General features: G+C 49.6%; 8 protein-coding genes and 1 non-coding gene across 9 annotated transcripts; 5 read left to right on the top strand and 4 right to left on the bottom strand.

Moving 5' to 3' along the window:
- Positions 1 to 965: 965 nt before the first annotated feature.
- TrAtP1_010086 (uncharacterized protein) lies at positions 966 to 3,255 on the bottom strand. Its single transcript, XM_066114560.1, has 7 exons — positions 2,771 to 3,255; positions 2,495 to 2,686; positions 2,286 to 2,420; positions 2,020 to 2,219; positions 1,799 to 1,950; positions 1,708 to 1,737; positions 966 to 1,630 (listed from the first exon to the last, which is right to left on the bottom strand). The coding sequence occupies exons 1-7, from the start codon at positions 3,207 to 3,209 to the stop codon at positions 1,090 to 1,092; spliced, it is 1,689 nt and encodes a 562-aa protein (XP_065970656.1). The 5' UTR covers positions 3,210 to 3,255; the 3' UTR covers positions 966 to 1,089.
- Positions 3,256 to 3,855: 600 nt separating this feature from the next.
- Positions 3,856 to 6,755, bottom strand: TrAtP1_010085 (uncharacterized protein). Its single transcript, XM_066114559.1, has 2 exons — positions 5,289 to 6,755; positions 3,856 to 5,211 (listed from the first exon to the last, which is right to left on the bottom strand). Exons 1-2 carry the CDS (start codon positions 5,617 to 5,619, stop codon positions 4,193 to 4,195), a joined length of 1,350 nt encoding a protein of 449 aa, XP_065970655.1. The 5' UTR covers positions 5,620 to 6,755; the 3' UTR covers positions 3,856 to 4,192.
- A 729-nt stretch (positions 6,756 to 7,484) lies between these two features.
- TrAtP1_010084 lies at positions 7,485 to 7,570 on the top strand. Its single transcript has one exon. It is a non-coding gene; the product is annotated as a tRNA-Tyr (tRNA).
- A 680-nt stretch (positions 7,571 to 8,250) lies between these two features.
- Positions 8,251 to 8,962, top strand: TrAtP1_010083 (uncharacterized protein; the record flags this gene model as incomplete). Its single annotated transcript, XM_014089568.1, has 3 exons — positions 8,251 to 8,661; positions 8,723 to 8,788; positions 8,861 to 8,962. 3 exons carry the CDS (start codon positions 8,251 to 8,253, stop codon positions 8,960 to 8,962), a joined length of 579 nt encoding a protein of 192 aa, XP_013945043.1.
- A 1,295-nt stretch (positions 8,963 to 10,257) lies between these two features.
- On the top strand, positions 10,258 to 11,145 carry TrAtP1_010082 (uncharacterized protein; the record flags this gene model as incomplete). The annotated part of the gene is made up of 1 exon (XM_014089954.2): positions 10,258 to 11,145. The coding sequence occupies one exon, from the start codon at positions 10,258 to 10,260 to the stop codon at positions 11,143 to 11,145; it is 888 nt and encodes a 295-aa protein (XP_013945429.2).
- A 243-nt stretch (positions 11,146 to 11,388) lies between these two features.
- Positions 11,389 to 13,511, bottom strand: TrAtP1_010081 (uncharacterized protein). Its single transcript, XM_014089955.2, has 5 exons — positions 13,433 to 13,511; positions 12,930 to 13,373; positions 12,676 to 12,869; positions 11,818 to 12,619; positions 11,389 to 11,749 (listed from the first exon to the last, which is right to left on the bottom strand). The coding sequence occupies exons 1-5, from the start codon at positions 13,433 to 13,435 to the stop codon at positions 11,660 to 11,662; spliced, it is 1,533 nt and encodes a 510-aa protein (XP_013945430.1). The 5' UTR covers positions 13,436 to 13,511; the 3' UTR covers positions 11,389 to 11,659.
- A 416-nt stretch (positions 13,512 to 13,927) lies between these two features.
- TrAtP1_010080 (uncharacterized protein) lies at positions 13,928 to 17,789 on the top strand. The gene is made up of 4 exons (XM_014089956.2): positions 13,928 to 15,437; positions 15,495 to 16,200; positions 16,261 to 16,689; positions 16,755 to 17,789. Exons 1-4 carry the CDS (start codon positions 14,325 to 14,327, stop codon positions 16,775 to 16,777), a joined length of 2,271 nt encoding a protein of 756 aa, XP_013945431.1. The 5' UTR covers positions 13,928 to 14,324; the 3' UTR covers positions 16,778 to 17,789.
- A 2,908-nt stretch (positions 17,790 to 20,697) lies between these two features.
- Positions 20,698 to 25,127, top strand: TrAtP1_010078 (uncharacterized protein; the record flags this gene model as incomplete). The annotated part of the gene is made up of 7 exons (XM_014089957.2): positions 20,698 to 20,711; positions 20,800 to 20,843; positions 20,912 to 20,937; positions 21,039 to 21,129; positions 21,186 to 21,437; positions 21,576 to 21,867; positions 21,941 to 25,127. 7 exons carry the CDS (start codon positions 20,698 to 20,700, stop codon positions 22,452 to 22,454), a joined length of 1,233 nt encoding a protein of 410 aa, XP_013945432.2. The 3' UTR covers positions 22,455 to 25,127.
- Positions 23,843 to 24,964, bottom strand: TrAtP1_010077 (40S ribosomal protein uS3; the record flags this gene model as incomplete). The annotated part of the gene is made up of 2 exons (XM_014089958.2): positions 23,843 to 24,614; positions 24,942 to 24,964. 2 exons carry the CDS (start codon positions 24,962 to 24,964, stop codon positions 23,843 to 23,845), a joined length of 795 nt encoding a protein of 264 aa, XP_013945433.1.
- Positions 25,128 to 25,665: the final 538 nt, after the last annotated feature.

Below are 25,665 nucleotides of genomic sequence, written 5' to 3'. Positions count from 1 at the left end.
GGCTGTGTAGACTATGCCGTTCTTGGGATACTAATCGTGGAATTGTCCTTTCATCCTTGAATCACTGAAGCACAGAATTCCTGATGTAATACCCAAGTCATTCGATGGAAAGTTTATAAGATGACTTGGTCAGTAGAACCGCTGTAGATGTTCAAGCTAAAGTTAAACAAGAGCTCTTCCCATCCTCCAAGGCCTCAAAGGCGGCTGTTGTACAGCGTATCATTTTCTCAAGTCTATAATGCAGACTTATTGTTAAAAGGTAGCTACAAGTACCTGAGCACTGAAGAGGTATTTATCTTCTTTTAAGTGTTAAGACTTATCATTGCGGACGTAAAATCCGACGAAGATTGTTTACTTGGCTATAAGAAAGTCAAGGACTATAGCAGCAAGTTGTGCTTAGGTTCATGACGAAGTATAAAGAGCATATATGGATCATTCTTTGCTTAGGTAAGAAAGGCCTATCTGAACCTCACCATTTTTGACAATACAAGCTGACCACAATGTCGTTTCCAGTACTTGTGTAGAGTTTCTGAACAGTCCTTAGCCTGATATTGTTTGATCTCTCTAGAGTGACCGCTTTTCTTCTTAACAATAGTTATTTAGGCTCGGTTAGATGACTAATTATCAGAATAACGAAATAATAGACTGTAACTATCAGTAATGGCCATGATGTTGGTAGGAAGTCAGAGAGAGCACCTTGATTAAACGTGAGTAAACCTATCAACGCGAGCCCGAGGCCGATGCCGACGGTGAACGTTGCTCGTAGTATGTTTAAAGATGACTACCCATGTTGTTTACATACAGTGTAGAACGATCAACAAGATCAATACTAGGCTGGCTGTAATAAAGGCATAGGTGAACCTGTAGAACATTTAAGGAGATGAAAATGTGCAATGGATGAGTGATGCATTTGAATGACACGTTAGCAGAAATTTTGCAATCATGCACTATGGAAAATAGTAACCCAATAGTATCCAGTAATGATTTCGGTATCTGACTAACAACACGAAGACGGTTTAGGGGAGTTTCTTCTCTCATATGCTAAAGCTCAACTCCATCACTCATCCAAGAAAGATGACTTCATGTGACTTATTTAGGGCTAAAAGCCAGCCGTAGTGGTGGAAGAGTCAAAGTAAAGGTATCCTTGACCTCCTTGTCAAACCTCTCTCCGAGATCCTCTTCAGCAATCGCAATATTATACTCCAGTGCGATCCGGCTAATGACCATCCGAAGCTCCATCATGGCGAAATTTCTGCCCGGACAAGCCCATTGGCCTCGAGTAAATGGAATCCACGGAGCCTTTTCAGTAGACAGATCTTCCCATCTTTCCGGTCTAAAGTCGTGCGCGTCTGTCCAGAAACGCGGGTCTCGCTGTATTGTGTAAGTCGGGACCGAAATAACTGTGCCGCCCGGAATAAAGTCGTCGTCAATCATCAGACCCTGTGGAGGCGCTACTCGAGGTAGGCCTCCTGGAACTGAAGGCTTGAGTCGCAGTGTCTCCTGAATGACATAGTCTACATAAGGGATAATTTTCTCATACTTCCAGTCATTGATGCCTGGCGGAGATTGCTCTTCGACTGCTGCTTGAAGTCGTCGATAGCTATCGGGGTTTTTCGCGAGAAAATAAAGCCTGCATCCATCATATTAGTGAAACATGCCAAGCCAAACAGATGTATAAAGAAGGAGATCCAGTGGAAAACTCCTTACGCATTAGTTATAACGGCACTTGTTGTATCGCTAGAGAAAATGCCTTGTTAATAGGTATGTTTAATCGATAGCAGAGGTTATGTATGCACACCTTCCAGTAATAATCAAGAGACGAGCATCCTCTTGCATAGCCATCTCGCCAGGAGGGGCTGACGAATCGCCTTCATTGAACGCTTTGATCAGCCAAGAAATGACATCTTGCGGATCTCGGTCTTTAAACATTGCCGCTTCATGCGCCACAACCTGTGAAATAGTTAGCATTCGATGCGACGTACAATGAACAAAGCATGGCAATTGATCGATTAACCTCACCTTACGCTTCTCCTGAAGTTGCTGGTGGCACCATGCGGTGAATCGAGAAAAGCCCGCTGCCGCTCCTGGCACTTTCGAGATCATAGACAATAACCATGGCGCTGTTCCCAGAACGCCAATAGCCAGCATGCTATCATGAACGCCTTTGATGGCCGGGTGCTCGCTCCCGGATTCGAGCATATAGAAGTCTTTGGAAAATCCTTTGGAGGGTTAATATCGGGATATACCAAAATATGCCTTTTAGGCTACTAGGCAGCGGTACACACCAATATCTCCCATGACATCAAATCCGAAAAACATGGCATATTCAGTCATGTCAATTGGGCGACCACCGTGTTCCGCAATTTTCGATAGCAAAAGATCTACCTTGGCTTTTACCCGTGGTGCATAGACAGCCAGGGCTTTATGCACACAACTATCAGCATCGTGTTGCATAAGACGCGGCCAGAAGACAGAAGAACGTCACGCTTCATACCTCGAAAGCCAAATCCCCTCTCCCAAGCCTTCTTACGAAGTTTGTGCACCTTCAGAATCCGAGTCGAGTTTAGAGATATCTTGGTTACGTCATTCGATACCTGTGCGTACCAAGGCGATCTTGTTGTTCGTGTGGGGTGTTCGTAGATGACCTTGATAGCAGACGGCCGGTTGATGGATAGTTCGCGGGGGCCTGCAATGAAAATTAAAGAAAGTTCAATACTTGGACATTGTAGTGCTCATGATGCCTTGTAGTGAGCTTGACAAGAAGACGCACCAACTCGAACAATATCCCCATATTCTGCATGGAGATTTTGGATGTCTTTGTAAGCTTGTACCTGCTTTGCCGCATGATTCATGGCATAGAATCGAGAAACTTTAGCCAAAAATGGTCCTGGAAACCGTTTTAGAGGATGAAAAAAGGCTCTATAGACGAGAATACTGGTTACAACTCCTGCATTGTACGCAGCTGCGATGAGTAAACTGCGAGCCAATGCCAGAACAACGCTATAGCCAGCAAAGTATACATTGCCAATGATCAAGACGAAAATTGTGATGAGATATGTAAAGAATAGCTGCCAAGCATAGCCATCAATCTCAAACGGTCGGAAAACTAGATGGTGGGAAACAACGCCAGCCAATAGCGATACAGCTGTTGTTACTGGAGCTGAGGACTTCAGGGCTACAACTAATACATGGTTAAGCCTTGGAAACATCTTGAACGAGGGGGGTCAGCTCTAATGAGCATAAGAACAATACCACATTGAGAAGGAAGAAAGAAAAAAGCGCAGACAAAGAACTCGAAAGGTAGAACCTGGGATGAGCTCTCTCAATTTGCCTAAAGATGCGAGATAACGAGACTAGACTACTTCCTATGGCTTTACCTTGTGGAGCAAGCACAAGGGATCAACGTAAAGGTCCTCCAATATTCCACACATGGAAGTGTCCGTATACAAATAGCAGATACGGTGGATTCGCGCAATACCTGGGGAAAGTAAGTGATGCGGGGGGGAATCCATCTGTACCCATTAGCTTTGGAAGTCCGAATCGGCGTTTATACCCACTGCATGTACTTTGCGAACTGGTGGAGGCAGCAAGCAGGATGCTGGTGATGATGCTACGTTCAACAAGCATCACAGCCAACCAATGGCTAGCAAATGCCGCCGCGTTTTCCTGATGGGGTTGTGACAGGCCGAAAGCCAGGGGTGTAGATCCACAATATGTTGTGCCAACCAATGTCAGTCTGATCACGGCTTGATGGTGGGATGTGTATGGCGGGTTTTCGGCGTCATCTGCATATGGAAGGAATATAGGCAGAAGCTCATCCCACATAAAATACTGCAGATCAATTTGAACACTGAGGCTTTATTCGTGTAATGGCACAGTTGAGGAGACGAGTTGAGAATACGTATAGGTAACCATTTGACAATTAAGCATCTACCAAGGGATCAACCTTCTATATACATTTGAGCAAGCAAGTATTATTATATATGTCATGTAGTGTTGAAAGACACTTTTCCTTTCCGTAGATATCGTCGCCAAACTACATTTTCGGTTGCATGCCCAGTTTTATACAGAGCTGTCTCTCCCCGCTCTTGATGAAATCTGCTCAGCATTTGAGAAAATCTCCCAAAAAAAGTAAAAAATAAAATAAAATAAAGCTTCCATCAGCCAGCATCATGATAAATTCTCCAATGAATCAGTGTAAAAGGATTCCTTCATATCCTCCTTGAACCGTCAACCGCCCATCTCGTCTCGACACAGGTTTCAGCCCAATAACAGTAACACTTTCACCCGAGACGTCGGCCTCATGAAGAGACTGAATCTCAAATCGAGAACCCGGGGAAGCGATATACTCAATCTTGCCTGGATCATCCGACAGGGGCGTGATAAACGACAAATCATCCCACAGCCACGCATCAGACGGTGGGTTCAGGGAAAGAATTATCCCGTTGGAATACTTGATCGCGTCATCGAGGTTATCTGTAAAACTCCAAGTCATCTTCGTCGTAATGGCCTTTCCCACAGACAAATAGCTAGCAAGTGCATCTGTCAGTGGGTGCGCAAGCTGAGTGCCGACGGGACCCGAGTTCAGGGGGCATTCGTAGAACTCGACGCCAAAATGCTTTGTGCTGAGCGGTTGAAGATCAACCTGCCCGCTAAACAGCTGCGCCTTGGACGCGAGCGATGTCCGAGGCAAGGATCGCGCAGCTGCAACAAGCAGGCGGTTTTCAATCTCGCTGAACCTGTAAACGTCATCCACAACCTTGTCAAACTGAGCCTTGAGATGGTCGAGCGAATGTGCGGGCTCCATCAAGAAGGTCCGCATGAAATCGGGATCCTTTGGCGTGTATGCGGAGAAATTGCTCTGCCAAATTTTCATAGAAAGGCTCTCACGATCCAACGGATGAGGAAGAGAGGCGATTCCCGAATAGATGTCTGTGTACTGGAAGATTTTGAACAAGGTCATGCGCGCAAAGGATGCCGTCGTCCAGTCGTAAATACACATGGCGAGCTCAAAGCTATAGGAGGTGAAAGGGAAGTATTGTCTCCCCAAAGCTCTAATCTCTTCGAAAGACTTTGGATAGCCATCCGAAATATTTTGATATGGCACAAATTTGTTGCTAATCATCTTGCTAATAAACGCCACATCCTCGGTAGAGATGTCGGGCAAAGGCTTCAAGAGACCGGACACTTGCTTCGAAACACTATAACAAGCTGTTCACAGTAAGCTACGTTGCAAGCATGCATATGCAGGCATCTAGCTATGCTCAGAATCCGAGGAATCAACAAACCTGTGATTATATCCGGCACTTTAACAAGGCCAAGTGTGAAACTGCCGCCATCGTCGTCAATTTGAAGAGACAGATTCAGTGGGTATGAGCTGTTTTGCAATGATGGACAAGTAAAGCCGCCATCCATCTCTCGCTTCTTCACCCAAATAGTTGCCCCATTTGCATCCAGAGCCATTGTGTTTGTTGAATGCACCTCTGTGATGTCGAGAAACCCATGGTGATCAACAATCAGACGAGATGAGGATCCCTGGCCACCTCGAGTGGCTTCAAGGGGATTGCCATCGCTGAACCAAAGGCGCGACGCAGCTAGTATCCGAACAAGATGCCACATATCAGACAGCTACAGCATTCGACTCTACAAGAGCTGCATTGCCAGTGATGCTTCAGCAAGCACCGAGAGCCACGGGGCCACCTCGTTCCTTATACAAACATCCAGACGGCGATCCAGAGCCCGCAGGTCTCCTCGGCTTTGTCGTCTTCTCCCATCCAAGTTAGGATGTCTCAGTCGACCCTACGTGGCTGAAATGATGGACGGTATCACGTGTGTCCACGGCAGAGACACAGCAAACTCTGTTACACTCTGTCGATGCACAGACGAATACATGTAATGAGAAGCCTATCAAGTACTGCTGGGCAAGACGCATTGGCAACACGCTAGAAAGCCATAGATGGCTAGCAATCATCGTGGTATGATCCGTATACACGGCGATACCGCCAAGGGACGATCCAATCGCGCAGCTGAGCCAGTGTCTTCATTTCTCCAATTGCTCACCGCTGCCGGCGCCACACTCCAACAAGATATATCCGCGCAGCCACTTGATTTGCTGGGCGATCCACGGGCCGCCTTTTTGTTGTGACACAACAGATACTAGAGCAGAGCTGAGCTTGCCCGAAACTTGGCGGATATGCCCCCCGGATGGCGGAAGATGAGAAGATCTCGTCTCTATTTCGACGCGTTGATACGGAACCCATGTCTCCAGCTTCTCCACGGCGTCAAAGCGACCAGGGGCTGTTCAGCTCTTCAATGTTGTCTTGCCGCTTTCCCTTATGGAGAAGCCTCGGCAATTTGCTCTCTATTTAATTACGGGGCCGAGATCAGAGAGAAGGGTATCCACCTGTAGCATAAGAGCTTTGCTCAAGATTGAGTAGAATTTCCTGACGGTAAACTCTTGCACGCAACGTGTATATCTTGGAGGCCTTGAGCAAAGAGTATTATGAGTATGCCGGTATCAACCATTCAGATGGCAAAGGACTAAGACTATGTGTACAGATGTGCTAAATATGTTCCACAATTGTCTTACAGTATGCATGTAGTAGTGACACTTTCCAATAAAACAGAGGAAATTAAGTTCTAAGCCCAGAGAAAAGGTCTCACGACTTTGCAAATTGGTTCCAGCCTGCGTATAAGACATGCAATTGAAGTGGCGTTTTAGTATATGGCAATATATATATGAAAGCACGACTAGATTATTTGCATTGCTTGTAAAGACAATTTCGGCGGTTTCCTTCTTTATTTCTATTCAATCCAGGGTAGCTATCTGTACAGTGGCAGCTGCTCTTGTGCATCGCTGACTAAGACACTGCTCGCACTGGTGAGACCTGAAGGATGGCAGAATGGATCAAGCATCTTCCGGTAAGCCAATCAGGTGCGTCCCGACAAAGCCGATCGCGTGTCTTTGGTAGCGAGCCACGCGATGATTTTCCTGTTGCAAGTTTGCTGACTTGCGCGATGAAATCCGATCATTCAACTGTCGAACCACTCGCTGACAATAACAGCCGGGCTCATACGATGTATTGTAGAAACTCGACCTCACTGCTATAAAATACTGCCCAAGATAGTTTAGACGTCCGCAACATTAGTCTATACACTTAGCAGCCAGTGAATGCCAATCAAACCAGTCCAACGGCCTCGATATTCGCCGTCGGAGAACTAGGACGGGTCTAATTGTTGTTGGTCCTCTCGCTTGAGTAATTAGTCTGGACAAGCGCCAGCTCTAGCTCGTACTAAATGAAGCCACGATGGCTAGTCGGCAACTAAGGGGTGGGCCAGAATTAAAGTGTTGAGCTAGAGGTTCTATAAGAAGCGCTTGAAGCCTCCCGAGTCTCTCCAAATCTTGCTGCGTATTTTGTATGCACGAAAACACAATTCTTTCCCTTATAAGTTGATGCGTTAATATGTCTTACAACAAAGAGACACTCCGGGTGGTCTAGTTGGTTATGACATTCGGCTGTAATGGTTACATCTCACCGAAAAGTCGGCGGTTCAAATCCTCCCCTGGAGATAATTTTTTTCTTTTTTCTTTTGCTGAGCTCTAAAACGCTAGAGAGAGAATAGCTAGCGCAAAACCCCACTCTCTCATCCATATTTAAGTGGATAATATATGCGTAGTAATCTTCGCTTACATACTCATTTAATCCCCCGCGCTTACAGACTCGTAACATTCACAAGTTGATTGCTTGGAAGTGGTTAAAGAGTATACAGCTGCTATTATTACCTTGTCATTCTTCATGACAAGTGAATCTGGCACAGTCAAGATAATAATTGATTTTTTGTATTTGAACTTAATGCAGCCAATCCTAGCAAATGCCGATACACTATAGCAGCTCTTTCTTCACCACAAGAATAGTTTCAAGAAGCCCATGGTGATTCGTCAACGCCTCTAACAGTACCCGGTCTAGCTTAATCATTGAGGGCAGTATAATCCCATCTTGATACCTAAACTCACAATGACGTATTATTTTCTGTTTGATGCTTTCGTGAACTTTTGTTACGCGCGTTCACGGACTACTGATCCGGCAAAGCGTCCCGTCCCGTATTCCTCGCGATTTGTGGATAGTCTCATCGCCCAGTTGACAACTCCGCATCCTTTAAACGTCGCTTCTGTCTTGACTTCTTCCCTTCATTTTACTTGTACATACTTTCTGCTTTATTGGTAGACGTGAATTAATCACCGTTTCCATCATGGAACCAATCAACATTGTTCGATTTTCCCCCTCAGAGCATGGCAAATTCCTCCCCGCCATTCTCCAAATGCACATTGACTGCATCGAGTCTGACGGTGCCCTGCTACGCTTCCACCCGCCATTCACTCTCGAAAAGCGTCAGAAAATGGAAACTTTCTGGAAAGCTCGCCTTTCCCAAATTTCTACCGGTCATAGAATCACATTGATTGCATTGGCATCTTCGGACGGCAAGCAAGAAACTGACATTGCCGGTATTGTGGAGTTGGGCATGACGGAAGCAGATACGGGCCCCTTCCGGGGTGATTTGGAGATGCTGATGGTGTCGCCAAAGTACCGCCGTAGAGGGTTGGCAAGCAAACTGATTGATGAACTGGAAGAAATTGCAAAAGACGAGAAAAGAACACTGTTGGTAAGTTAAAAGGTCGGATCTTATCTTTGTTGGCTGTTGAATCTTACATGTGCCTTTACAGCTGCTGTCTACAGACATTGGCTCAACAGCCGAAAAATACTTGTATCCTCGCCGAGGCTATACTTTGGTAATTCCTCTCCATGGTCCTAATGACGCATCTAGTCTTTCCAATTAACTAAATTTGTGTATATTTTCCTAGATGGGAACGGTTCCCAACTATGGCATCTCGCCGACTGATGGATCGTTGAAGGATGGCGCATTCTTCTACAAGCAATTAATAGCGCCCGTGGCGGGAGCCTGATAATCATCTTTTACTCATTTTTACCATAGAGATAGGCTTCAATAAAGCATGAAAGGAACAGAGTTTCCAGGAATCCAGAAGAATATCCCAAGTTTACAAAATGCTACTGTACGGCGTACCAACGCAGCCAAAGGCAGCATTCGGCCTGTTATCCCCCAATCGCTTCATTGACGCCCAACGCTCTCTCAAATCCGTCGGAGATACGAACGATATTCCCCCTGAACCTGAAAAACTCATTCTTCTTTTTTTCTTGCATGAATCCTTCAGTCTCAGCCCCTTCAACCTCACTGGTTTCCTCGGTTCGAGGCGGCCTGATTCAGCTCCGATCCACCTCACTCGGCCGAGTGGGGCAGATGTCCCGGCCGAGACGGGCTCACCAAGCTGCTGAAAGCAAAGCGAAGAACATTTACTTGTATAAAATTAAAAAAAATTAAAAACCCTCACTTTAGATATCAACTCGTAAGAGAAAAAGGAACAATTAGGAAAAAAGAACAACCATCTTATAAATCATAGTATTAATCATCTCCCTCAAAGTTAATCTAAATTGTATCTACCTTAGGCGGCTGACTTGCAGCAGCGGCTAACTCCATAGCCATCGGGCCAACTTTGACGTTGGCTTTAGCTAGCTTGGAGAAGCGGCTGACTCGCCACAAGGCTGATTTACTGTCTGGACATTGGATTGGACGTCGGAAGTCCGAAGGATTGTTAGACTTGGCGAGACCATGATCCTTTGCAATTTGACGTTCAATACCTGCCTAGGTATATGGTCGGTCTCTCTCTCTCTCTCTCTCTATATATACTAGCTAGGTCCTTTAAACAATCTCAATTCATCAAACCATATACTCCCAAAAACAACAGCTACAAAGCACAGCAGTCTTCATCATTATACACTCCAAAAGATACTCATCACACAAACATTCATCTACTGTTTTCACCTCCAAAGCTTCAAACAATGTCCTCAACATCTGGCATCGCCATCATCGGCGCAGGCCTCTCCGGCCTCACCCTCGCCCTCGCCCTCCACCGCCAAAACATCCCCTGCACCATCTACGAGTCCCGCGAGGCATCTCTCGACATCGGAGGCGCCCTCATGCTCTCGCCCAACGCCCTCAAGGTCCTCGATGCCCTAGGCGTATACAAGAACATCGCCCCCCCTGGGCCATCACTTCGAGAAGCTCTACTTCCATTCCGATGACGACACGCCTGTTGATGACTTCGACTTTGGCTCCCAGGAACGACACGGCTTCAAAGCTCTCCGCATCTACCGCTACGAGCTCATCAACGTCCTCGTGTCCATGGTCCGCGAGGCCGGCATCCCCGTCGAGTTCCAGAAGAAGTTTGACCATGTCGTCTCTGAATCTTCCACTTCCGTCACTTGGGCCTTTGCCGACGGATCCACCGCCAGCGCAAAGCTCCTCGTCGGAGCCGATGGCATTCACTCCCGCGTCCGCAAACACCTATACCCAGATCTCACCCCCAAATTCACAAACATGATTGGCGTTTCCGCCGCCGTGCCTCGCGCGCAACTCCGAGCAGAGCCCGACTACCCGCTGCCCGTGACAATCATGAGCCCCAAGCACGGTGCCTTTGTCATTGCTCCGCAGCTCGCCGACGGCTCAGAAGTCTTTATTGGAAAGCCAAAGCGTCTTCAGGAGGAGTATGACCGCGCGGGATGGGATGAGCTGCTGAACAACAAGACCTGGTGCGTCGATTTTCTGCGCGAGGGCAGCGCCGACTTCCCTCCCATCGTGGCCAATGCCGTGTCCAACATCCCACTCAAGGGTATCAACTTGTGGCCGTTCTACGTTGTCCCCAAGCTGGATAACTGGGCCAGAGGCCGAGTCGTGATACTCGGCGATGCGGCTCATGCGATCCCTCCAACCGCCGGCCAAGGCGTGAACCAGGCCTTTGAAGACGTGTATACATTTGCCGGCATAGTTGCCAAAGTGCAGCAGAAGAAGCAGTCAGAAGACGACAAGGAAGACGCTGTGCGGATCGGTAAAGCGTTGAAGAACTGGCAGTTGGGAAGACAGGCGCGTGTGGATAGAGTATTGGACCTCAACGACAAGGTGAACAAGAGGCGGCTGCCCGATGCAGTCAAAGCTGGCAACTTTGAACCGTTTGACATGGATTGGTTGTATGATGTGGATTTCGACCAGATGATTGCTGAGTGGGCAAACTGATTGTCTGTGTGTGTTTCAAGCGTGAAAAACATATCTAGCCTGTCTTTAACTCTATTAATTTACCTGAATTTTTGAATCCCAGCTAGGTATTATGAGTGAAGTGCTGTTATATCCTGCCAAATGCCAAAATATTCTCAGTGGGCATTTGAGCCTACCTGCTGGTTCGGCGGAAAACCGCATAAAACTTGGCAATGAATATATACTGGACATCCCTTAGTTTCGAAAAAATTAGAGATAAAATAAGCAAGATCCTTGCATGGTCGCTTTTGGTGTAACCAAGGACTTGTTGTATCTTCATCTTGGCCAACGCACTGGTATCCATCTTCAATGACACATAGATTCCTTTGGCATAGATTTTTCGCATCACATCATCATTTGAAGCATTATCTCTTCTACACATTGGCGGAGCAGAGCCACCAGGCGCCAAGGCCTCCCATTTTATAAATCCCCATGAAGAAATTTGAAAAAGAAAAAAAAGCAATCCACGCTTCTAGTATTATATCTCTCTAGTCATCTACTCAATCAAATAGTTGTCTGCCGCGGACTTGACGTCTTTGGAGAATGTCACCTCCTCGTTTTCGTCAAGCAAAGACACGGATGTGACCTGAGATATTTGTTAGCGTCAAGGATTCGTTTGGCCTAGCACAGCGTCGGGCATGATATGCAACTTACGTCAACGTCCACAAACGGTGTTGTCTTGTTGAAACGGACAGTCATGGGGAAAAAGTCATTTTCATCGTTGCTTTCGGCTTCAAACTCAAATGATCCATTAGGGTTCTCGTCATCGACCGAGCCGATATTCCACTCCAAGGAGTCTCCAGATACTTCGTAGGCAGCATCGAAGCTGGAGACAATAGGTTCGCTTCCCTGGTAAGGAATGATGACGCTGACGTCACGCAGGGCATCGCCACCTGTCAATTCGTATTCGACTGTGATGTTGTACTTGTCGGAATCCTTGTTGATCCAGACAGTGAAGGTAATGGGGCATGCGCTTGCGTCGTCTGCCTTTGGCGAAGCTCTCCATCGCAGCAGTCCAACGCCTTGGTTGATGGGGAATCCTCGAGCGGCGTTGCTCATTTGCAGAACCTTGGAGTTGTTGAAGAGGTTGCGGTCCACGTTCGGGTGAGGGCGGAACTGGGCGCCATGCGATGGGACAGCATGCAGGCCGAGCTTGAGTTTGGTTAGGCTTGGGTCCGAAACTCGCAGCGTAAGGTCACCGTTGACTGAAATCGAGTTGACTGCGCCCTCTCTTGAGAGCTTGGCACTTATCGTCTCGGAAATTGTGACGTGAATAGCGTCCCGGTCCAGCGTGGATGACATGCGTGCCTCTGGCTCAGCGGCCGCCGCAGGTGTAGGGGTGATGAGAGGAGCATCGTCGGCTCCGGCGCCAAGATCGCCTCGGACCTTTTCGAAAATGTCGGTGTTCTTTGACTTCTTGCCGAGCTGCATACCCTTCGCCTTGAGCATAGACGGCCTGTCGAACCAATTAGCATTTTCGCAGAGCAAACGGAGCAGGCCAGCGGTGCGCACTTGTTAAATGTCTTGTTCTTCTCGGCTTCGTATGAGTCAAAGGCGCTGGCACTTGGTTGGGAGGGAGGAGTATATGTAGGATAGGCGGGTGTTCGTGGCGCGGCGGGGCGACCACTTCTCGCCGACTCCTTGCGCTGCATCTCCAATTGCTTCGCCTTGCGTTTCCGCTCTTCCGTGGCCTCGAGCTCTTTATTCTATATCGACCCATGTAAGTATTTCGGCCTGCTATGGCGAAAACAGAGTAGGGCCCATACCCGTGCAATGATCTCTTGGATGCGCTCTTCGTGACTCTCCATCTCCAGGAAGGTCCTGATCTGGCTGATGGTCAAGTTCTCTCGGTAGCCAAGAGTAACCAGCTCGTCGAATGCGCTGAGAAGCTCGTAGGCATTTCGGACAATTTCTCTCTCGTCCAGAGTCCTGCAGGTGCTCGTCACCACCTGGGCAAACAGGTGTAGCGAATCGATGTCTTGGAGGATGTTGGACTGGCGGTTGGTGATGAGCACCATGTAGAGCTCGTCGAGAGGCTGGTAGACGAATCGCACATTGTCCTGCTCGACGATGGTGTGCTGCGTGCCGCTGTCGGCGAGCTTGGGGAACGATGCAAGGAGAGCCTCGATGCGGGATCTGGGCATCTCTCGAAACTGCCTGGAGAGGACAGCTTTCCCGCCTCGGGTGCAAACTGAGGCCGCAAGGACAACCTGGTGGACGGTTAGCGGTCAATGACACTGCACGCATCGTTCTGGAGCTGTGTGCGCACCATTTTGGCAGTAGAAGGCGCTGAAATGCCGTGGAAGTGAGGCTTTGGTGGGATGGTCAGCGTCGGCCAGAGGTTCAATTGAGCCACGTCTAACTCAGGAGCTGCTTCAGTGACGAGGCTACTGCTCTGGCCCAGAAAAGCGGCGTCACGTGGTTGGCTTCGGTGGAGGGGCTCTGCTGCTGAGAGGGCCGAGGGGCTGAAGTAGACGCTACAAGCTTATTGAATCGGCTGACGTGTAATTCTCATTGAGCATGGTAAATCATAGAGTACTCAGTACTTGAACGCTCTCTGCCAAGTACTCAGAACCTATGGATCCTCGACATCTGCCATCAAAAGCCAGGTACTGCAGACCTCCCGCACGGCTACTCGCCCCGTTTCTGCTCTTGGCTAATCACAGCACACTAAGCCTGATTTAGGCAGCTCTTCTCACGTGTGGGCCAGCTGGTCTCAAAGCTCGCTGTTTTCGCTGAAAGAATGTCGTCGCATTCATTCTAGCCTCAGCCGTGAAGCTTCATCATTATTCCAGCCCTCCACGCCGCCGCGAATACGGGCCATCCTCTCCTGTCCAGGTTCCGTACGACGCGTTTCTCGTGTCGCCTGATTCTATTCTCCCTGTCCCTTTCCCCTGAATATCAATGTGTTGCTCTCACGCTCGCAACAAACAGCCGGCAAACACTATATCGTGAGTGGCGTAACACGGCCAATCCACTTCTCGCCCCTGCGCAACGCCTCCTGCTTCTATCCCAGAGCTTCCGAGATCCATATTTGGTGTCATTGCATAACAGAGAAGCATATATCTGCTTGCAGAACCACCTCGACCGAAGCACTCGTGACAGAACCCTCACAATCTGTCTAGTCGACTATTGATATACTTTTGAGGCCGTGGCAAACCATGGCAGAACTCGATATGGATGTCGACTTGGCGCCGCCAATGAAGTTTGACGAGCATGCGGACGAGGATCTGATCGACTACGATATCGACACAACGGAAGACCACAGCCACGAACAGTCTTCATCTCACCAAGATGAGCACACTTCAGGTGCGCCAGAACGTGTGCATCCAGTCCAAGATATGGAAGGCGCCAATTCGACATACACCGAAGTTGGACAAGCCGGAGAGAATTTTCAGCATTCGGAAGTGAGCCACCCGCAGGGCGACATGGACTATGAACATGCTGAGGATGCTGTTAAAGAGTCGCACCAAGATAAAGATACTGCTCCGGAAACAGAGCAAGCAAAAGACTTCCATGAGACTGATGGAAACGCAATTACTGGCGACATAGTTGTTGCTGAGGCAGAGCACGCCGTAGATGAGATTGATTACGAGGACGAAGATGCTACAGTTACACAAGATTTTCTCAAGAAGCCGGGCGATGCAAACAGTGGCGTGCAGGAGGGTCACTCAAATGACGACATGGCTGCTGCAGGAAATATCGCCAGTACCACCACAGCAGAGCCTGCTAGCCTTCTTTCAGCAGAAGCACCCGTTGGTAGCTCCGAGGTGCCAGAGCCAGCATCCAAAGATGACGAAGATGAGATAACCTGGGAGAATGACGGTGAAGATGACGCAGAAAAGCATGGCGAACACGAGCCCGCAGCTGATGTTGGAGACACTGTCGCTGAATATGACCACGCTGAGATTGACCCCGATCAAGTGTATGAGCAGCATGCTCACGCTACAGACTCAGATTATGATGCAGACGCCGCGGTAGAAGTTTCGGAAGAGAAGACATCTCCGGCATACCATCAAGACGATTCGCTATCGCAAGCAGAAGAGCAGGATTCAGAAGCGGCTGATTTCCCAGCAATCACTGTGCAATACAAAGGAGACGAATTCCCATTCTTTTCCCAAGAGAAAACGGAGGGTTTCTTCTCTGATCTATCGGTCTTGGACCACTCGATGGAATCAGTGCTTGTTGGACTACGATCAGAGCTGGAGAATGAGATTGCCGCACAAGATGAACTTGTTTTTCAAGTTGATGAACTTGGGCTTGAATTTGCAGAGGTGAGTAAAGTATCCGGCCACATAGATGAAGCAGCAATCAAACTAACTTTTCTATAGGCGACAGCGCATGATGCACTCACAACCATTACGCTGCGACAAGTGTTGGAGGTCTTTGACTTGCTAGTAAAGAATCAAGATCCTGATAGCTCACGAACTCTATACACGTACCTCTTTACGAGATCGAGCGCTAGTAAAAGATTTGAGTTTCTGTCTGAGAGCGCAGCGGCTGGAAGAGGGCTTGATGAAGTGATTCATCTTTTTGAGAATCCTATTGGACATCACCACGGTCTTGCTGAAGCCGAGCATGAGCACGGTCATGATGATGGCGAGGATAGCGAAACAAACGAGGCTACGGAAATTCATGAGAGCGCCGAAGACGACGACGAGAACGAAGAAAATGAAGGTGCGGATGCTGATACCGAACAGTCCGAGGCTTCAGAAGAAGATGAAGAAGAAGAGGATGAGGATGAAGAGGAGACTTCAGCCGCCGAGGAGCAACCTGTGGAATCTGCAGATCAGTATGAGGACGAAGAGGAAGAAGAGGAAGAAGAAGATGAAGATGTCGGCGAAGACTTCATGGCAGAGGCTGAAGACTTCATTAGAGATGCTGAGGAGAACGCGAACCAAGAAGGGGAGTATAGTGATGATGCAGAAGAGAGCTACGAGCAGCTTCAAGCTGTGGTTGTAGAGCCCGTAAATCATTCCGGGCATGCGGATGCAACTGCAGAGGCCGATGATGCGCCAGATGCAACGTATTCATACGGTACAGTCACCACCACTCACACGGCGCTTGTTTTGCCAAATGCTAACCAGCTACATTCAGATGACGAAGATGAAGACGCTGATGCCAATCCGTTTATCCACCTCGAGATGCAGGAGACTATGGTGGATGACGGAGTTGAAATTCAATATGAGACCATGGCACATGTGGAAGAGGGCAACCAAGACTCACATCAGCTTGCTATGCATCCAGTAGACGAATATATAGACACCAATGAGGCGGAAACCGGCACGACCAACACACTAGCCGACAACGCAGAAGCCATCTCTACCCTGTTGGATATTGGCGCAGATCAAGGGCTGGAAGAGATTACCAACGAGGATCTAGCCTTTGAGGATGAGATGCCTGAAATCGACTGGAGAGATGATGTAGACGCCCACGACGATGCCAAAGACGAGATGGCCGCTGCAGACTCTGGCCTATCAAAACGGCGTCGCTCCGAGGACGAACAAGGCGTGGAAGACGAACAAGGTAAGCTAAAGCGATGCTTGATATGCTTATTACGCGGTGAAAAAGCTAACCTCTTTATTCTGCAGATGCAAAGCGCCGTCGACCATGATTCTTTTCCATTCCCGCCAAGACTAACAACGAGGACGAAGCCAATTCCCCCCCAAATGCATATTGTCACAGCCACGTCTGGACCAGCCTGATGGGGCGAGATGGCCCATTTCTTGTAGCGGAGTACTAACCACAGTCAGTAGCGTGACCTTTTTACGAATTTCGGAATCCCTGATGACTATCTACACGCACCATAGGACACGCCACTGCACATTTCACGCTTCTGACTGAAAATAAGACAGGATTCCAGGTAGGGGCCTGAATGGCTATACTAACAATTCGAAACTGTACGACTATGTAGCCGCAGGCGACTTCGCTTTTGCGGCGCTGAGCAATCAGCTTGTTTACCAGCTTCCTTTCTTTTTTTTTGCAACTTTTCGTTGCCTATTTATTCTTTTCTCCCACCCCCTTTAACATTTTTATTTTGCCTTTGTTTCATATGAAGGTTGGCGGCTTTGATATCACATACTCTCGATTTAAGAGCCAGATTAGTATTTGGCGTAGGCTATATGCTTTCCACTTGAATCACTGGAGAAAGGATAGATATTTGGAGGGCTTTTATGGCGTGACACTGGAGGGAAAAAAGGATGCCACGCAAGGGATATTTTGGCGTTTTGGAAACTCGGCTCTGGTAGTATCTAGTAGAAGGTCAAGTATGTCTGCATATAGATTATTGCTTAGTTCTACGGACGGAGAGGTCTGTTTGCATGTCTTAATGCATACATTGAGTTGAGTAATGCTAGAATCGCACACATTGAGTTGAATTAGTGCTAGAATTGGATCCTGTGGACTAGCCGGAGTTGTATGGCAATGATATGACCTATGGATGTCGAGGCTGATGTCGCTGATGCATGTTGTTATGTGGTTGACCCAAAGCAATAGGTTTATTAGTAGTAATTACAGCCCCTGCTTCCAACTCAGTTGGTCACGGGATTCCGAGTCCAACGCAACATCCGACGTGGTGTAGTGGCTAGCATACCGCGCTTTCAGTAGAAAGGACCGCGGCGATCCGGGTTCGACTCCCGGCGCCGGAAGATTTACTTTTTGACTTTTTGGCTTTTTCGTTGAGAAAGTCTTTTTTTGGGTATTGGCTAAAAAAAATACCTGTTAGTGAGTGTTGCTCGTTTCCTTGCTCCTTGTAGTTCTCTTCAAGGTTGAGAATAGACCCCCAGAGCGTATCAAATAATCTGTCTGAGGAGACGTAATACTTTGTCCGTGTCCCGTGTCTGTTACTGACGCACATATCGCCCTTACCCGCGGCCTTAGCGGGCTTACATGTGACGGTCGGTATCTTGCTGCTATCTCTACAGAAGACTCAGCTGCGAATCACATCTTGGATACATCCAGCGTACGTAATACAAGGGGCGTGTGTTTGCGCGTCCTCTACTCCACTTATCCAGGGGCTTGAATTTTCTTGGTTTTTGCTCGCCGCACATCTTATCCCCAATCGATCAGGAGGAAAGGCCCCTAGTGGTGAAGCATTGCGCAGGTCGATCACTTTCTTGGCACTGTGTGAAATCCCTTGGAAGCGGCCCCACAGCGAGCGATTCAGGGCGAGAGGCAAAGGGTGCCGCTGTACTATCGCTAGCTGCGAGTAATGGATATCGATGGTCTACAGATGATCAGACGAGATGCAAACAAAGTGAGAAATGCGAGCTGATGGATGACCTGCCTTGGAGGCTGACTGCCTACATGTACATCACATAGGCCTACACGGCTGATGGGTACATTGTTGCTCCGTGTCTGCATGACCTGCGTGCGTTTTAGCGGGCGTGAGACTCTGTCTGGGGGGGGCAATTGAGGCGCAGCATGTTTTCAATGTCTAAGACGATGGCATCTGGCCGAGTCTCGTGATGCTGGAGTCGTGTCCGACTAGCTCTCTTACTGGCAGTAGCTTTGCAAAGAGAAGGACGACTACAAAGCTGTTGATTTTACCTGCTGAGGAAAACGGCAATTTGCATTGACTTGTGGTTCATTTAGAGGCTCGAGTCCTACAGCTACCTTGTGCTTCAAAGCCGGCCAATGACGTCGGCGGGTTTTGGACAAGTTGAACCCTCCTCCCATGCGTTCCGGTCGATAAGTGGCTCTTGAGCCCTTTTGCGCTCCGGCCATCGGAATTTACGAGACTCGACAACCGTGTTTTTTCGTGTCTTGTCTCAATCGCGTTGATAGGGCACACAAGGCTTGTACGAGTTCCTACTTCAGCTACCGTCGGTGACGCTGCCTTTCCTATTCGAGCTCAACAGATCTAACGGAGAGGCTGTGCGGCATCACTCAATTTCCAAGTGCCAGTCTGCATTTAATTCGTATTGAATCCCATAACCCCAGAATCAACTGCAGCTGCAGCACGACTGCCCGAATACGAAGCACCATCATTTTGCTGATGAGGCAGCCAACCAGGCTAAGAAGAATAGCACAAATTTGACATCTCCAGCCTTGCCGTAATGAATCAACAAATAGCAGCAGCAACCCATGTCGTCGCCAAAGAGTGGGCAGATCGCTGTCCATCTGCTGGGCACATCTAATTGATGGGGGACCGCGGTAGATTGCCTGATGACGATGAAACAAGCCAGACGCGACAGGGGCTCGTTTGTTTTAGGACGCCGCGATCCACAGCAGCGCATCTACCGGCAGCAGGTGATGAAATTGCTTGGCTCTACAGCAAGAGGCCCCTCCACGCCTTGCTTGATGGTGATGAGTGGAGTGAGATTAATGGGCGGGAGATGCAAAGATATGGATGCATACATGCAGCAATATCACAGCGCGTTTGGGCGCTTCAGATGCTGCCTTGCACTGGATACAGCACAGTAGACGCTGTAGTGGTAAAGTCACAACTCGAGGCCTTGCCGTTGTACCCTCGCCATCCATGCACGTAGCCTCTACCTTGGATCCCTCGCCGCGACATGCCTGCCCCGTGTATCCGCAACCTCGCCCATCCGTCTTTTTTTAGGTCTCTACCTCCCCGCCCTGTAAGAAAGCCCCTCAGGTACCCGTCACAGCCTGTGCTCCAGCCTGGCTAGCGCTCCAGGGCATTGCGCCTCTGTGCAGGCCCGCTGATACCGATGCCGCGCCCTGTAGCCACGCAGCAGCAATCGCTAAAAAGCCCGAGACGACGCTGGTGAGACACGCATCCCATTCCCCAAGGCTCGCCCACCCCCCCCGATCAAGCGCCACACACGGTCCAAGCCAAGGCCAAAAGCAAAAAGTCCAATCATCAAATCCCATTCGATGCCAGACCTCCTCCAATAAACCCACAAGCCACCTGAAAATACATCCGCGATCGTTCCTTTTTTCCTTCCCTTGCCTTCTTTCTCTCTCTCTCCTTTGTGCGCCAATCATCGCCCGGTCCTTTTTCCTTCTCCCCCTCCCTCTCCTTTAGGACAAACTTCGGCGTTGCGTCTGCGGTGCATTTGCATCTTGATTTTTTTTTCCTAGACTTCGAAGCTACCTTCCAGAGACGGAATTGGGGATTACGACCAAACAACTGGCATCTGGTACGACATACAGAGGCCAGACAGCGGGACACGAAACCACCTTCGAGTCCCTCGACGCTCCTCCTTTGCCCTCCCTTGCAACGACACAAAAGCAAAAGCAAAGAAACCCAGCGACGACGACAGCCTCGAGGACGAGCCTCGCGCTTTTGATAGGCCTGACCTGCTCCAACGAAGCTACTCGCAAGCCTTCCCCCGCCGTGGAGTCGCCACAAAGCCTTTAGCCGATCGACCACAAACCGTCTCTGTTACTTTCTTTCTTGCTTCTCGATAACCGCCATTCGCTACCATCCGGTCCCTGCGCACGCTCATTTTGTCTCGTTTGCGACTCTCCCCTTGTCCAGGGAGCCGCTGAAGAAGTACTCCGTCGACACCACACACTCCGTGGCCCTCTCGCGCGCTTCATCACCCGAGAGACCACTCGCTCAGCATGATTGAGGACAAGTACGTTGTCGCCCGCAAGAGGCCTCTTTTTGGGACGAGAGAGGCCTGCCCATCGCGGGATGCCATTCGCTGACTCCATCGCGTCTAGATACATCGGCCTGGCGTTGGCCATGTCATCGGCCTTGGCCATTGGTACGTCCTCGTCCTCTCTGTGATTCTTGCAGCGTGCCATTCTTTTGCTTACGCTTCCATCTCTGCAGGCACCAGTTTCGTCATCACCAAAAAGGTCAGATTCCCCTGCGGCGACCCATGACGGCTCACGGCGGCAAACGATGCTCAGCCGGCCTAACCGAAAGACGAGGGCATCTCGGCTGACAACCTGCACAGGGATTATTACAAGCTGAAGAGCGACACGGCTTCGAAGGCGATGGATTTGTGTATATGAAAAGCCCCATGTGGTGGGCAGGAATTGCAACTCGTGAGCAACTGGCGCCGACACCGAATATGAATAGTCCCCTTCTAACCCCTCTGCAGTTGGCATCGGAGAGATATGCAACTTCGCCGCCTACGCTTTTGCCCCGGCTATCTTGGTGACTCCTCTGGGAGCTCTCAGTGTCCTGATCGGCGCCGTGCTGGGATCATATTTCCTGGATGAGGAGCTTGGCACGCTGGGCAAACTGGGCAGTGCCATTTGCCTGATCGGTGCCGTCATCATCGTTTTGCACGCCCCTCCTGACGAAGAAATCGAGACGGTCGATGAGATTCTACAATATGCCATCCAGCCAGGTACGACCAACGACGAGCCTTGATCCGAAGCCTGCCTCCTTTTCTTTCGTGTCTTTCAATGTTCCCATTCCATTCCCCCACTCTTCTGTTCATCTGAATTTGAGTCTGATTCGGAAGACTAACGATGACCATGACTAGGTTTCCTGTTGTATGCCTTTGCTGTCGTGGCTTTTGCCGTCTTCATGATCTACCGAATTGCCCCCGTGTACGGCAAGCGAAACGCCCTGATCTACCTGTCCATCTGCTCCACCGTCGGCTCCATCTCTGTCATGTCCGTCAAGGCGTTTGGCATTGCTCTGAAGCTCACATTTGCTGGCCACAACCAATTCTCGCACCCTTCGACCTACGTCTTTATGATTCTCACGACAGTCTGCATCCTGACGCAGATGAACTACTTTAACAAGGCTCTCGCTTCGTTCCCGACCAACATGTAAGTCGAAACTTGCCGGCTGCTTTTCCTTTCTACATTCCCATGACTCCCACTAACCATGTCATCATTCCAGTGTCAACCCGCTGTACTACGTCACATTCACCACCGCGACTCTCTGCGCCTCCTTCATCCTCTTCAGCGGCTTCAACACGACCGACCCTGTCAATACGCTCTCCTTGCTCTGCGGTTTCCTCGTCACCTTCACTGGAGTGTACTTGCTGAACCTTTCTCGCGGAGATCCTCACGGACAGAGACTGGTTGCGGGCCGAGGCGACTTTGATGCTGCTGGCACGGATATGATCTCTGGCTTTCAAACTCGCCGCAGCATGCAATCCCGAAGGAGCGAAAACAACTCGAGGCACAGCCTGAGCAGCTTTCACGGCGATCGACAGGGTCTGATCCGGGCCTACGATGAGGAAGAGGCCGCGGGTTTCGGCCTCACCGACCTCGCCGACAGCGAAGACGACGACCGCCATCTCAACGGTGCGAACGGCTCCAATGGCAGGGCAAACGGCTCGGCAAATGGCAAGAAGCAGTATACCAGCAGTGACATTGAGCTCGAGTCACGAAAGGATGCCGACAGGTAGTGGAGGGAAAATCTGTCACTCAACATTTCTTTTCTATTCTTTTCTTTTCTATCACAACTATGGAATACATGAGAGAGATATCGAAGTATGATGGATATACCCGCAGCCATTGTCACACATCTCTTGTGAGATAAATCAAACAGTCTGCCTAGATTGGCCAACCATATCTGTACATTTGCCTTTCAACGCCATTTCTGGAAGGGGGACAAAAAACGGGGGAGAAGCTGCGTCTTCATTGAGCAGGGAGAGGGATCCTAGCTGCGCTCGCAGGTTTCAGTCACTGCGGCCGCTTTAAAATCCGATAGAGGGGAAGATGTGGAGAATTCATCAGCCCAGGCGGCTTCGAAATATTTGTTCCTCGTTTTCTTATGATTCTCAACACGCCTTCCTCTTGGTTGTCAAGTTTCCTTTTTATATCGTCTACATCGGGAGCAAAGCTGCAGCAGCTGCAGCTAACAGCTATAAAGTGAAAAGGAGGGAGGGGGGTTTCCGGTTACAACCTTTTTTCGTCTCTTTTTGCTATTTTATTCCTCTCGGAGGAAGCGGCGTTTGTTTATTGTGTCTGTGCGGGTGGGGGATAACTTTACTTGCTTATTTTTCTTTTATTTTACGGTAAACATGACTGATCGGAAAGGAAACTGGATTTGAAAACATGCTCCTGTTGTACGATATCTTGGGAATTTTTTTTTCTTTTTTTGGTTAGCATTTTTTTGTTGATGCCGAGGTAGAAAAAGACAGAAATGAAGACAGTGGGCTGTTGTGGCCTTGGGAACAACAAAGAAACAAGGAGACTGAGAGGCGGAGAGAAACAGGAGTTGTCTCAGTGTGTGTGTTCTTGTGTTGGTGAGGTTTGTGGAGAGTGTATTACTATTATTTTTAACTTGTACTAGGAGGCTTCTCTGACTGATGCCTTGCAATACCCTTTCTTTTCTTTTTCTCTTTCAACCTCATTTCGGCTACCTACCTATATATGTATGAATATATAGATATATACTACGCATACATACCTATAGTATTGGCTTATAGTACGAGGCGAGTGACTTGATTTGGCAATGGTCCGTTGTTTTACTCAAAGATTTTCGAGTCAGTCTCACTTTTTCAATGTATGGCTTAATGTTGTCTACCATGTTTTTTTTTAAAAAAAACAAGACGAAACCTTTCCATGCCCTTTAGCAGATGCAAATGTTCATTGACGCCTAAAGTTTGACCGCCATCCCTTTGCCTTGTGGCTTGATATCATCCACGCTTACACAACAACAAAACGTTCCTATTCTTTGTTGGTCTCTTCTTTCTCTCTGGGTTTCCCTCATCATGCACATACAAAAAAGAAAAAAGACTCCCTTCCTTCAACCCTTTTTTCACCAGCCGTCAGCTGCACCGTCAGCATCCTACTGCTGCTCCTCAGCGGCGGGCTGGGCCTCCTCCTCAGCGGCACCCTCCTGCTCGGCAACTCGCGCATCCTGGCTGGCCTGGGCCTGGGCGGCCTTAGCGCCGTAGTCCTGGCTGACGGGCTGGAGAACAGCAGCCTCCTCCTTGGGCTCGATGATGGTGACGGCGTCGGGGAGAGACTTCTGGGGGCCGGCCTTGCCCTCGGGGTCGGAGCCGCGCATGATCTTGACCTTGATTCCCAGGACACCCTGTCGGAGCAGGACGTGGCGGGTGGCGCTGTCGATGAAGTCCTTGGCGGGCTGGCCAGAGTGGATCATGAAGCCGTCGGTGAACTTCATGGACTTGGCACGGGCGGCGCGGAGCTTGCCGGAGACGACAACCTCGCAGCCCTTGGCGCCGGACTCCATGATGAAGCGCAGGACACCATAGCAGGCACGGCGGACGGCCAAGCCGTTGAGCAGCTTGTAGCGCAGCGACTCGCACTGGGCGACGGCGGACAGGCCACGGTTCTGGACCTTTGCGGCGTAGAGGGAGACGGAGTTCTCGGGGAACTTGAAGCGCTTCTGGATCAGCGACGTGAGCTCGCGGATGCGGCGGCCCTGCTCGCCGAGGACCTCCTGGGTGTGGGTGGCGCGGACGATGATGTCGGTGACGGTGGGAGTGACGCGGACCTCGACGCCGGAGTAGCCCTCCTCAGCGAGCTCGCGCTGGAAGAACTCGTTGAGCTCGGCGTAGAAGACACCGTCGGCGACGAACTTTCTCCGCTTGGAGCTGGGAGAGAAGAATGTTAGTACGTGTTAAAAAGTGGTGATGTTGGTGGTCATGGTGGTGACAGTCTTGGATCGAGCAGACGGCAATTCGACCCTGGCTCTTTGTTCATATATCTCCTTCTTTTTCTCTTTTTCATAGCCAATGTTTGTATGCCTCCCTCCTCTTCCTCTCCCATCCTTTTTCATCTCCATAATCCCTCCTCCACCAAGCAAATTGATGCCATCATCACCACCAACGACATGTAAAAAAAAAGAGCCAGGGCCGTAACTGCGTGTGTATCGATAATGACGAGGGGCTGCAATCAAAGGAACGTTCTTTTGCACTCACATCTGAGCACCAGGGTGGGACATTTTGAATTATTTTCGAGTCTTGCTGTTGACTGGAAATTCTGTCTTGTTGCAGAGGGGGAGAAAGTTCGCGGGTTTTCCAGAGACGAGGCACTTGGAGGGCTGGGGGGAGCTTCGCTGGAAAGTGAGTGGCCCTGAGAGCGGTTTGGCGCTTCAATCAATTTTTTGCCGTTTGTGTGGGTTGAGCCCTAAACCGGGACTTTTTATTTTTATTTTTCTCGAATTTGGGAGCGAGGGGTACGTACCTGGCACTAGCTCGCGGAATGCTAGCGCGGACTCGTTCCCGCTGTAGCCAGCAATCCGGAAAATCAGTTTGGGCGACTTGCCGACGCTGTCCCGCCGTCTGCCATGTTCCTTTTGCCCTCTGCCGATTCAGCACTCCACTGCTGCTCTCTTAGCATCTGATCCGCTGTGCTGTAGTGCCCTGTAGGCCCTTGCTTCAGCGCCATGGCCGCGCCTGACGCTCGCTCAGACCCCAAGCCAGAGCCCCACCCCCAGCAACTGCCCCGCCAGCATCGGCCCTGCTGAGCCTGGACCTGTGATGCCGCTTCGAGACCTTCTGACGACGCTCTGCTTATCATCGCCAGTCTCTTTTGGCCTCGCATCTCCGGCTCTGGCCACGGTCGACGACTTCCTGGCAATTGCTGTGGCGGCTGCAATGCTCTGCGACGGCGCGGCCTGCTGGTGACTCTCTGCGTTCTGGC

This window comes from Trichoderma atroviride, chromosome 5, assembly GCF_020647795.1.
Source record: "Trichoderma atroviride chromosome 5, complete sequence".
Taxonomy (NCBI): domain Eukaryota; kingdom Fungi; phylum Ascomycota; class Sordariomycetes; order Hypocreales; family Hypocreaceae; genus Trichoderma; species Trichoderma atroviride.
Note: the sequence above shows the minus strand (reverse complement) of the source record. Positions and strands in the feature narration are given on the sequence as shown.